This window comes from Serinus canaria, chromosome 2, assembly GCF_022539315.1.
Source record: "Serinus canaria isolate serCan28SL12 chromosome 2, serCan2020, whole genome shotgun sequence".
Taxonomy (NCBI): domain Eukaryota; kingdom Metazoa; phylum Chordata; class Aves; order Passeriformes; family Fringillidae; genus Serinus; species Serinus canaria.
Genome location: NC_066315.1, coordinates 9789269 through 9801889, shown reverse-complemented (window position 1 = coordinate 9801889; position 12621 = coordinate 9789269). Strand labels below are relative to the sequence as shown.

General features: G+C 39.1%; 1 protein-coding gene across 2 annotated transcripts in view; it reads left to right on the top strand.

Annotated features, from left to right (window-relative positions):
- Positions 1 to 10601, top strand: part of NCAPG2 (non-SMC condensin II complex subunit G2) — a 46137-nt gene extending 35536 nt beyond the window's left edge. For both annotated transcript variants that reach the window (XM_018909193.3, XM_018909192.3), the window contains exons 26-28: positions 1957 to 2054; positions 2273 to 2375; positions 6212 to 10601. In XM_018909193.3, the coding sequence (XP_018764738.1) occupies positions 1957 to 2054; positions 2273 to 2375; positions 6212 to 6263 (253 nt within the window). In that variant the 3' untranslated portion in view covers positions 6264 to 10601. The remainder of the gene's footprint in view (positions 1 to 1956; positions 2055 to 2272; positions 2376 to 6211) is intronic.
- The last annotated feature ends 2020 nt before the right edge of the window (positions 10602 to 12621 follow it).

Below are 12621 nucleotides of genomic sequence, written 5' to 3'. Positions count from 1 at the left end.
TTGTTTCTGTGTACTTGGGAAAAAATGTATCTTCTAGTATTTATCTTTTTGGGGCAAAGATTTGGAGATAATTTCCATCTGGTTCTACTGGTGCCTCAGAATTGAGACTACTTTTAAGGCTCTTTTATCAATCTGTGTTGATAGGACACAGCTGGAGTCCAGTAGTGAATGGTTCAGTATTTCAGACATCTTTATGTCAACATGAAAGCCTTTGGCATTACGAAATCTAATGTGAGTTTCTGTTTTGTGAGCTCAGAATCATCTTGCTCTGAGTTCTGCAGAATCTGTTTTATTTTCAGTACTAACCAGTCTCTAGCGCTGAATTTCAATCTCCCTAGCAGTGATAATTCTGGGAGGCTTGGCAATATCTGTCCAGTTGTGTGAGTATCCTTCATTTTAGTTGGGAGCTATCTGTGTAGGAACCAATTACTTACCTCTGAACCTTATATGTATTTTTAAATAGCTTATTGTTCTGTTCTATTTTATCTTTGCCTGCAGGCTCATGTGACCCTTTCAGAGGTAGGTGGGGAAAGGCAGCTTCATGAGTCTTGTTACAGGTTAATGAAATTCCAGTGTTCCTTCATGGAGGTTAAGAGTGTGCTTAGTGACCCAAACAATGATAACAATGAAGTCAGGATTCTGATCCCAGTTTTGTCCATTAGCAATTTAAGAGCAAGGTGAAATAGAATCAATGCTTGGTCACATTAGTCCACAATGATACAATGAAACTGAAGCAATGCATGAGCAACTTCGTAATGCTTATTTCTGAAGCTAAAGATTTTTCATCTTTCTCAGCTCTTAGAAGCAATATTTGAATTTCTGCGAAACGTTTTTACTGAATTGGTTCTTAACTGCATATTTCATTTTGATATCTTAGCACAATAAAAGCCTGAAGAACAATTGAAGTCAGGACTGGCAATGTATTATGTTCAGTTTTCATAACAGATAATAATATTGCAAAAGGTTTTTGAAATATGTTAGGGAAAGTTTCTGTAACATTGCTGCTCTCTGTTTCCTCTTTAGTTCTTCAGAGAGCAGTTTGCTTTGTGCTCTGAGGAGTAACAGGATTATGGATCTCTTCCATCTTGTATTTTATCCCTCTTGTTCTTTTATTTTTCTCTGGTTTTGAGAATTGCTTCCGAGTTAAATTTGGGGTTTTTTCCCCAAACACTAATGACCAGTTCGTTTCCATTCTGTGGTATTGACTTATTCCCTACTGCAGTTTAGTTTGGTTGCTGGACCCCATCTGAGACTCTCGTTTCATTTTTCTTACCTTGACATATATCCCAAAACACCACTAGAATTTGCTGGTAATACTTTCATCTCTTGCTAGAAGTCACAAAATCTCTTCAGACACATCGTGGGTTAGTATTTTACAAGGAGCTGCTGTCTTGGTTATGTTATTCTATCCATAGTTTCGGGAACTAATATGTTGTTTGGACATGTTTCAGAGCATTGTTTAGTTATAAATGATCTTGACTGGTAATTGGAAAAAACATCTATTTTAATATTTATGAGAAACACATTTAAGATCAAAATGTTAATTAAGCCTGAGTAGGTACTAGCAAACCAATGGAGTCATGGAATATATTTTTTCAAACTTCTGTAGAAATTTGAGTTAGAAATTTCAGTAAATTCTGGGAATTAAATTCCAGTAGAACCACTAGTTTTTTCATGGATTGACTTTCCTAAAATGTACCACAAGCTCTTCACTTCTCTTAACAGCCACTTTTTCTGTTTGCATACTTTTTTATTTTCTTCCCAAGCAATTTACCATGCTTTGATATTCTCAGATCCAGAGGCAGCACTTAGTTTTCAGTTATCCAGTCACACTGCTTTGTCCTGCATGGTATCTTTGAAGCTGTGGTGGCAGACTAGTATAATTACAAACATGTTCTGTTCTATTTTGAAAGAAATGTGATTTATAACATATTTTTTCTTTGTTTTTTTCCTTAGGTCAGTTTTAAATGAATTAATGGAGTGCATTCTCTCTGAAGAAATTGAAGGGATTTTTAGTCTAACAGCTACTGTCAGCATTGTGCTTGTAATTAAAGGTCAGTTAGAACATTTTTGTCCTTTTTCCATCTTTCTTTTTGCTACTGCATTGAAATACACAGTATTTAATCCAGGACAGTAAAAACCCAATTTAATATCTAATCTTTCATTAAGCAATCTTTTATGTTTAAAGTTATTCTATGAAAATATGGAAGGGTGGGGTCTGTTTTTTGATAAATTATTTTTTTTGTCCAACATTTCAACTCATTTCAAATAGGTAAGCACAAAACTTCACTTCTAAAGGATATTGCACCTGCCATTCAAAGGAAGCTGATAATATGCAAGGATGCTGCCACAGGAGAATCCAGAGGCACTGAAAGGTGGGTGTGCTGTAGGAAAGGAGCACTGAGCTCTCCTATACCCTCTCTGTAATAATTGACTCTGTTCTGTACTTACATAACACTGTTAGAGTGTTCTGAGTGATTGATTGCAAGGTTTAAAATACTGCGGGGGGGTGAAGTGGGAAGTATTGAGCCCAGCACAGTATTAAATTTCCTGCCCTTATATCTGCTGTGATTGCAATCTTTACATATTTAGCTTCAGGCTAGTTTGATTTAATTTGAATGTGTTATCACTTGATCCTGTATATTGCAGGATTCACTTCTGAAATCCAGGTCTGTTTGCAGCTGGGGTAGAACAAAGCAAATAGTCCAGTTAGTAATTCTTATTACTAAGAGATTTTTCTCCCACTTTAGCATTAGGCATATGAATCCAAACCTATGCAGGCAGTTAAAATTTAACTGAATAGAACAATGACTTTGAGACCTTTCCACAGGTGATATTATTTTGCTCTTTTGGGGGGGGTGGGGGGTGGGTTTCAAGTTTCATATCTTGTGTATCTTTTGTGAAAAGTGTTTTGAAAGGGATTGGCTGCAGTGTATTTGCAATCAGTTACATTAGGCCTGTTGAGAAAATCATGATGAATGCTTTAGCCTTTAGTGTCTCAAACTTGCTTAAGTCTTAAAATTTGTGAACATTTCTGCCTAGTTATTGAACTGCCCATGGAATCAAAAAGTGTGCAAAGGAGACATTATAAGCACATATAAAGAATGTGAAGAAACCTGACTGGGGTTATGGACAATAATCCAAAATTTCTGAGAAAGTTTGCAATGCACCACAGAGGTCTGAACATGCAGAGACCCTTGTAGTCTTTAGTTTTTCAACTAGTGATGCTTACTATTGAGTCAAACAATGGCAGTAGAGTAGACAGACTTGAAAATAAAAGAAGCCAAACTGGAGACTCCCAAACAAACAAAAAAAGCCCATTGTATAGGAGCCTCATTGTATAGGAGCTTCATGTACTCAACAGTTTCTTGTACAGCTCTTCCCCAGTGTGCTCTTTTTGTGGATCCTTGGCCTGAGGCACTTTGTTCTCTGGCATTTAGTGACATGAGATAGGTATTGGTGGCTGAGCTGTGCCTCCATCCAGAGAATGGTGCTCTTGGTCCCTTCCAGTACCCAAAAGAGACCTGCAGGAAAACTGGAGAGTTGCTTGGCTGTGAACAAAATGTCCTTTGGTCAGGAGCTAGCTTAGAAACAAAATCAAACATAAATAAACAAAACCCCATTCTTTTCCCCTGAAATTATTTTACAATGGGTTGCCAAGTGCCCTACTAGACTATTTTTAACAATAATAATAATAATAATAATAATTATGTAGAAAAGAAGGAGAGCAGCAGGATATCGTGTTTCAGTTTGCACTTTTTCTAATCAAGACAGTAAAAAAAGCTGTGAAATGAAAGTGAATCTTAACATGATTAAATAAATAGGCACATTAAAGTGAATAATTGCTGCCACTTGAGAGCACTAGTGACTATAAATTTCAGTGAGAACACAGATAATTGCTTTATGAATCTATATGATTGTCTCTGCCCAATGAACTGGGACAAATCAACCTGCATGTTGGGGCAGATGAAGAGTATAGGATGCTACACAGTGTTTTAATTTTGTGATATATGAGTGGCTACCTTTGCATATTACCAACCCAGGGAGGCAGTTGCAGACAAAATTCAAGGGTTAGGGATATGAATGTGATAATGGGAAGACTTTTTTCTATGAATCGGAATTGCTCACCATGATAAAATTCAGAAGCTATCACACAGCTTTGCAGAATTTGGGGGGGTTTCATATTTGTGCAGTAATGTTGGGGAATTTTTCTATCCAGAAGGGTAAAATAATTGATGCTGGAAAGAGGTTTGGAAGAAGTTCTGCAGTGATCAGGTTTTGCACAATGAATTGAAGTGTGTTTGCAGTCTCACAGCTAAGACAGAACGTCAGACTGGGCTGGGCCTCTGGTGGCTTCTGATGTGCCATTTGTGGTGCTCTGCTGCTTGTGTGCTAATGTAGCTAAAATGTGATTATACATGATCTAAAGCATGCCCTATTGTTTGTAAACTATTTTGTCATCCTACTCTTCTTACCAAACACCAAATGTTGTTATGGTATGCTGCAAGCTAGATCTCTGGTCATTAATTTGAAGACAGTCCTCTAACACACACATTACTGTGCTGCTGCTGGCTAAAATATGTTACTGGGTTTTAACTCATTCTTAATAAGATTACTATTTCTTGCTTCTGAATGCATTATCTCCTAATAACTCCTTGAGGGATTATTTTATTCAATACCCAGGTATACCAGGAAATGGTGACATTCTTTAATTTCCCAAGAGAACTGGCATTCTGTGCCAGCATCTTAACTTCAGACTTAGGAGTAATCTCTTACATATTAGCAATGAAAGTAAAAAGAAAAGTAAAAAAGCTGTCTGGTGTGGTAATTAAGGTGCTGCCCTTATACAAGGAATTGGTGCACTAATTCAGAAGCAAAACTTTTCACTGCAATTTACTCTTTCCTTTTCAGCTGAGCTAGTGGTTTCAGATGGTCCTGTGGGTCCATATTTTAAAAATGTTGTTCAGTGCATTTAAAAATTCTGGACAACATACTGTGTATTGAGAGAATTTCCTCAAGAGTAATGGCACACACATCAGTTTATAAAATACAAATATTGATGCTTAACAAAAAAATGCAGATAAAGCTGTCAGTGCAGTTGTTTAGAGGCTAGAGAAAAATATCTCACATTCTGTAAAACCTAATGTGCTATGGGATAATAACTTTTACTTAATACTGTGTATTTACTTTATTTAGCATTTTGATATATGAATATTAGAATTTAAATTTAGCTAATGGCTGTGCTGAAATATTTTTTTTTTAGTATTATCATTTAGCTAGCTCTCAGATTCTTAATTGCACTCTCATTGCATCTGTAAATTATTGGTCTTGAATTGTTTTGGTGTATAACTCTGGGTATGATTTCTCTGCCTCCCATCTTTAAGCTCCCTAGGAAGGTACTTGGTAAAACTGACTTCAGCTTGTCTGTTTGGGAGGAGCAGAGTTAGCCCAAATGATGGCTTTTGTCCAATGTGCCAATGGTGCCACATCATAAATCCATTGGTTTTTTAGCCTTAAACTGTAAGGAAATAAAATTTGTACAAAGCAGCATTGTGCCTAAACTCACAGAACATAACTAATTCTCCTAATCCTGTAGAACCTTGTAACACTAGCTTTAGTTGACACTGGAGTTTCATCCTGGCTTAAGGGCTGTGGCACTGCAGAGAGGAGTGTGAGATCAGAGTCAGAGCGGGGCTGAGAGGAGTGTGAGGGCAGCTGCTAATAAGGATAAGATTGAAAGCTCAGGCTTGGAAAAAATGTTGCCACAGGTGAGAAGAAAAATTATAAAGATTGAAGAGTGAGGGAGAAATGAAGAAAGTGAATGAATGAAAAGTGGTCTTAGAATGAATTACTTGTAAAGGATTTCACTGTTTTGTTTGAACAAAGAGTAACAAGGCTGTGCAGAAAATGAGTGGCTTCTTTAACTAGATGATGAAATATTAGAAAATATGCTTGAATTGACATAATAATTTAAACTGGTTTGCTGTTGGTTATTCTACAGACAGAGATGATCAGGAGAAAAATGGAAAAGTTGAAAGAAAAAGAATCCAGCTATTTCAAAAGTAATTTGTAAAGACATTTTAATAACCTAATATGGACTAACTGGTCAAAGAAATCATGTGCTAGCTGTACTCTGAGAATCAAATAGTTGAGGATTGATTTGGCATTTAGCATTTCTAATTCTGTTATGCATTGTTTTATGGCATTTCAGATTCCTCTGTGAGTCATCTCTGAAAATTTTGGATGAGATTTTGAATCCTTGACCACGCAGAAGCTTTTGTCATGAATTTTTGTTATGAAAATTGAGGGGAGGTGTATTGCTTTGTAAAAAAACTTGCATTGTAAACTTGTGAATTGCTTAAAACTATTTTCTTTTATTCTGTACATTTAAAGCAAGCAAAATGTATAAAAGTGTGTATAGAAATTATGTAATAGTAAAGATTTTTCAACAGCTGCAAGGGGGTTGTTCTGTATAACAATGTCTTCTCGGGGGGGAGTATAAAATCAGTATTTTTTTATCTGTGTTTTTGTAAAACAAATAATAATTGTATCATAGATACTCTTGAGACTGAGGCTGCATGTAGCCTCAGTTCTTGGAAGGACTGCAGCATATTCCTAGGTGTTATGGAAATGAGTCTTACTTTGAGATGTGTGTCAAAATGGTGATTGGGAGAAGTCATCATGGCTTTATCAGGGCAAACTCTGCCTAACCAGCCTGACTTCCCTCCCTTTTGTAGAAGAAGAGAGAGCAGAGCATGTCCTGTTTCCTATCCTTGGCAAAGACTTTTACACAGTCTTACACAGTATTCTTACAGCCAAACTGGAGAGAGATGGGATGGATGGGTAGACTTGGAAGATGAGTGGAAAACTGGCAGGACCATCAGAGTGGAGGAATAATCTGCTAAAGGGTGACATTGACAGCTGTGGCTGTGGCACTGCTGAGGGCAGGCCCTGCTGCCAGGGCTGGTTGCTGACAGGGTGAGCAGCAACCTCGGACTGATGGCAGATGACAGCAGCTGGGGCATCTGACACTGAGGGGCATCTCCTGATGTTCAGCAAAGACCTGGAGCTGATGGACAAATCCTGCACCACCCACACAGGCACCTGCACGAGGGCAGCTTCTTGTTGCCTGCACCTGCCTGCAGAAGGGTAAAGGAAAGACTTTCCCCAGAGATGACAGAATATGGAGAATATGAGGCTACAGAAACAACTTGAGCAAGAGAATTTCTTGTTGGACGTGAAAAACAATCATTATTAGAGGGAAATGGAGCTGGAAGAGGTTGCTCAGAAAGCCTGTGGAATACCCATCCTTGGTGATGTGCAGAACTTGGCTGATAAGGGCGGAGGGCTCTGACCTTCCATGGTGTCATAGCTTTGGAGTTAGCCCTGCTGAGCTGGGGATTGGACCAGATTCTCCCCTGAGCTTCCTCATGACTTGAATATTCAGGTGATTCAGTACCCAGTACACTGGGGGGAAATGTCTTAACTATTAAACATAGGCTTGAGTAATATATAAATTGTTTTATATTTAACTATTTTTTAAAATTATAGCTAATTTGATCAGTTAGTACTAAGGATACAGATAATGCAGGCATCTAAGCCACTTACTTAATTTTCTTCTTGTAACCAGATGCCCTCCCAATGATGCCTTGTGAAGGCTGACCTAGAATAGAGGCTAGACAGTGTTAAAGCAATAAAGTAAGTATTTACTAAAAGGTGTACTATACCTTGGGTAGTACAAGAGCCCAGCTAGGGCTATACCCAGGATGAACCCAAAATGGTCACAAAATGGATGACCCATCACGGGGTCTCACACTTTTATAAGTTCTGCTCCATTTGCACATTAGAGTTAATTGTCCAATTATAGCTTTAGCCCATGCATTCCCATCCTTCTTGTTTTTCTCTCTTCAGTCCACATTGTTTATCAGGCTCCTGGGCTTGAGATTTGGATTGGTTGTCCTTGGTCCCCAGCTAGAGAAGAAATTATTTCGTTTCCCTAGTCTGTGAAGAGAGCTCACCATCCCCTAATGTGAAGCTCAGATCTACAAACTAAAGTGTGGTATTTTCCACAAGGGTCTCAGGATGAGGGAAGAGACGAGAAAGTTGACTCCATGTTTCAGAAGGCTTGATTTATTATTATATGATAGATAATATATTAAAACTATACTAAAAGGATAGAGGAAAGGATTTCACTAGAAGGCTAAGCTAAGAATAGAAAAAGGAATCAAAACAAAGTCTTGTCTCTCACCGAGACAGTCCGGCCAGGTGAACTGTGATTGGCCCATAATTGGAAACAGCCTGATGAGGCCAGTCACAGATTCCCCCTGTTGCATTCCACAGCAGCAGATAAGAATTGTTTACAGTTTGTTCCTGAGGCCTCTCAGCGTCTCAGGAGGGGAAAAATCTTAAGGAAAGGATTTTTCATAAAACATGTCGGTGACACTAAAGCAGTACAGAATCTGAAAAATAGAAAAGCTAAAACCTGAGGCATCACCAAGATTAAAAGAATGCTCATTGCCTGACGTTATTTTGCCTTAACGGAGATACCTGTAAATTACCTGGCTCAGCTCATGGGGTGGTTCAAGCCCAGGCAGCAGCCAGGCACCACCCAGCTGCTCCCTCACTGCCTCCCCCCCTTTATACATGGGGGCAGGACTGAAAGGACACAAGTCAAAAAGAAACAGTTGAATTATTAAGAGAAAGTAATAGTACTTCTTCAAATCGTGAGGAAAAGAGACAGAAAGAGAAATAAACCATCCAGACACTCCTTGGACAGTGCCCTTTGTGCAACGTCCCCCCCCAGTTTGTTGCTGAGCATGGTGCCAGATGGTGTGGGACATCCCTTTGGTCACTTGGGGTCCCCTGTCTCAGCTCTGTCCCCTCTACACTCCTGGTGCACTCCCAGCCTCCCTAGGGGTGGGGTGAGAAGCAGAGAGGCCATGATGCTGTGTAAGGCCTGCTCAGCAATAGCTGAAACATCCCTGTGTTATCAGTACTGTCTCCAGCACCAATCTGAAATACAGCCCTATACCAACTACTGTGAAGGAATTTATCTCAGCCAGAACCACAGCTCCTGATGCTTTAGTTTTGTCTGGTTTAAGAGATTTAATAGGAATCTCCAGAAAACAATTCAGCCATAGACCAACGTCACATCCTCCAGCTTAGACCTGGACACAAAGCTCATGGTTATGTAAGGTAAGTGAAGTGCTTCTCAGGGTGGGCCTGTGCAAATGGTTATTGAGTCTCCAGTGTTACTGAGGGGCACTGACACTGAAGTTATCCAATCTGGCCAAATTAAGACAGGCTCTTCATTCTTGATTAAGATTTGTGCAAAGCTGTACCTCCCATCTGTCTAAACAAGCATCTACTCTGCTGGTTTTCTTTCCGTGGTAAGAGACTGTAAGGTTTTTTCAATGTCTGCTGTCAGTGCAAACATGAGACCTATACTTGACCTTGGTACATAAAACTTCCCTACTGGATAAAAGCTGTTTTAGCTGGAATGTTGATATTTAAAGGCAGTGCAGTTGTTAATAAACAACTGGCAAGCTTTGCAACAGGATAGTCAGCGTGTGCATGGATTCATGAGTTCCAGATGCACCTCATCCACAACAGTGGCCTGACCAAAGGAACTAATGCTGCCCCAGCAGGTAGCTGCAAATCTGCCAACTGTTTATCTATCAACATCTTTATAAAAACTGTGTTCTTTGGCCTTCATTCTTCTACATCTGTTAACAGGCAGGTGTTCTGATAATGACCTTTTAAATCTTCTGATTATACAAATCACTCAATGAATATGTAAATAAGTTTCTTTTTTCTGCTTTTCAGTCTCTCAGTATTTACTCATATCATTAGATTAGAAAAGAATCCAAATTTACTGCCTTGTTTTTCCTTGGTGCATAATTTTGTTTTATTCATGGAATTCATGGTACAGTTGCAATAGCCCTGTCAGCTAGGAAGGAAATAAAGGTCATTCCATCAACATTAGAAATATGTGGATTTCCTTTGAAGGACTCAGAGGTGATACTGCTAGGAAGGGTAAAACATTTAAAGATAAACCTTTGTTTTCCTGGTGGCTGGTACTCAAGTGGTTCTTAAGAGGGTTGAAATAATCTTCTGTTAGTCCTGCAGCTGGTGAACATATTTCAGCTCAATTTCTAGTCCGGCTCTACTAAACTGCTCTGCCATGAAAAAACATTGGCTTTCTACAAGACAAATAATGGTGTTGGCATTCCTTGAGTCAAGGTCTGTCAGGGCTTTCTCCTTAGGCCTTTGTGGCAAATTTCACAAGAATATCAGAGTTCTGTGTTTCACTTGCTGTACTCATTGCAAACTTTATTTTTGCAAAAATTTAAATCTATATTTTCCTTCTGTTTGGAAGAGACAAATAAATACGACATTTCTTAAGCTGTTATCTTTTGTAAACCTGTAAAACAGATTTGTTTCATCTTATTAATCAAAAGTGTTGTTGGGGAAGAGGTGGTGTTCTTTGGGTATGTTTGAAAACTTCCCTTAATCTTGAGACAGACTTTGAGATCTGTTCAGCTGTTTGAAGAAGTTGAACCTGACTTTGATGAATAAAATTTCTTGAAAAATGAGCAAGAAAACACCAGTCTGTGACACTCCTTTGGGCAACTGGCACTGGCAGATGCTGGTGATGAAGAGCTGCCCACAGAAGAAACGTTCTGGACACATTTGTACCTGTGAGTGCCATATCTGGAGCTCTTCCCTTTGTGCATAGGCATTCAGGATCAATGAGCCTGAAGAAAGCAATAACTTTAAACTACTTTCAGTAATCAACATTGTTTATAAGGACTTGGGCCCTTTTTGTAATGACAATGTTCATTTGATTTGTTGTCTGGATGGGAAGCAAAGCCCTGCATCTGCCACCTATCACAGCTTCAACTTGTGATCTAGGAAAAACCAGGATAAATTCTCAAGCTTCTTCCTTAGCAAATAAATGTCTTGAGCTACAGCTCCAAGCACACAAACCTTCAGAATAGCTAAGGAAGTTTAAAAAAAAATCCATCTTGCACCTGTTGTTTACTCCATGAGAGCTGAAACTCACTTTATATTAAAACTCCCATGGGCTGCTCTCAAGTGTTCTGAGGTCATTTGACTTTAAGAAGGAAATTGGACTAATTTTGACAAAATCTTTCACCTTACCCAAGGGATGCTTAGTGAAGGACACTCCTGATGACTGTGATGTGAAACCATGACACACAACAGTGAACTTCCCATATTCCTTCCTGATCTGCTCCAGTGTCTTGCAAACCAAGACCATTGCAGAGTCCAGCTGTGCCTGTGCCAGCAGCCCCAGTTGTGGCCGCTGCCCGTGTCTGAGAGAAGAGCATGGCTTAGTGCTGGAACCTGAATGAGCAGCTGGCCAAGGGCAGCTTTCAGGAGCAGCTGCAGAACTTTCCACAGGAGGCCAGCAGTTCTTCAGGTTCATTAAACCCTTGCAAATAGGCCCAGACCTTGCCTAATTTGCTCTGGATAGTTCTTCGTCCTGGGCTCTGTGTGGCTGCTTGTCTGAGCATGACCTGAGGCACAGCCCCAGGCTTCCAGCAATGCTGTAACTTTGGCTTTCATTTACTCAGCAGTCACTGGGGGGTTTTCACTTGGTTAGGGTGTTGAGCATAGATGTGTTCTGGGTCTTTTCTAATTAGAGTCCTTTGTCTCTCCAGTTCCTCATCATGGTTCTAGCAAAGTTCAAAAATGATATGCTGTGGCACTGAGGAAATTTCATTCTCCGTTGTATCTGTCACCACTGTTTGAAAACAGTGTGGCAGTCAGAGTTCTGTTACTTTTATATTGTTACTGCTCATGACTCTAGTAAGCAGAAGCTGTTACCAATCTTTTTCTCTTGTGTCATTCTTTTTAACCAGAGGACCACCTTTTTCTTAGCAAAATAACTTGGTTCTCAAACACATGATGTGATAATTGTTTATTTCATTGCTTAAGACATCACTTTGTTAGATTCTTCCTATGTAAAATTCTAGTATTTTGTTTTATACTCTGTCAGCTTGTCCCAGTTTCAAATATATGTTCAAACTTCACTAGTTTATGCTTATTTTTTGTGCTGTCATTAATGAAAATATTAAATAAGATGCTTTTCCAAAACATCATTAGTAATTACTTTTCAGCCTAATCTAGTTCCCTCTTCCATTCAGTTGGTTCCTTACCCATCTTACTACACCTACAATAAGTCCTTGTCTCGGGTTAATGCATTTTTATTATGCTGCAGTAGCAGATGCTCTGCTGTGAAGCTTTACATTGTAAGCAGGTACATTTTAGCAGTTCTTGCTGGAGAGGTACCTGAATCCTGTGTGACCCCATGCCCACATCGAAGGACAAAGAGGGTAGAGCCAGCCCAGCCTCCTTCAGAGTTCTCTGCAATGTGCAATGATGTGTGCTTCCTTCCTTTTGGGTAATTATTAAACATTTAGATAAACTGTTGTGTTAACTCAGCTTCCATCTAAATAAAGGGTATTGATTTGGTTTTTTTTTTTTTTTTTGGTGTTGTTTCCTACTTGTTGGCATTCTTACTTACTCACTGCCTAAAATAGTACCTGAGCACAAGCTTCTTACCAAGAAATTCAGGCTTTGTACACAGACCTTTCT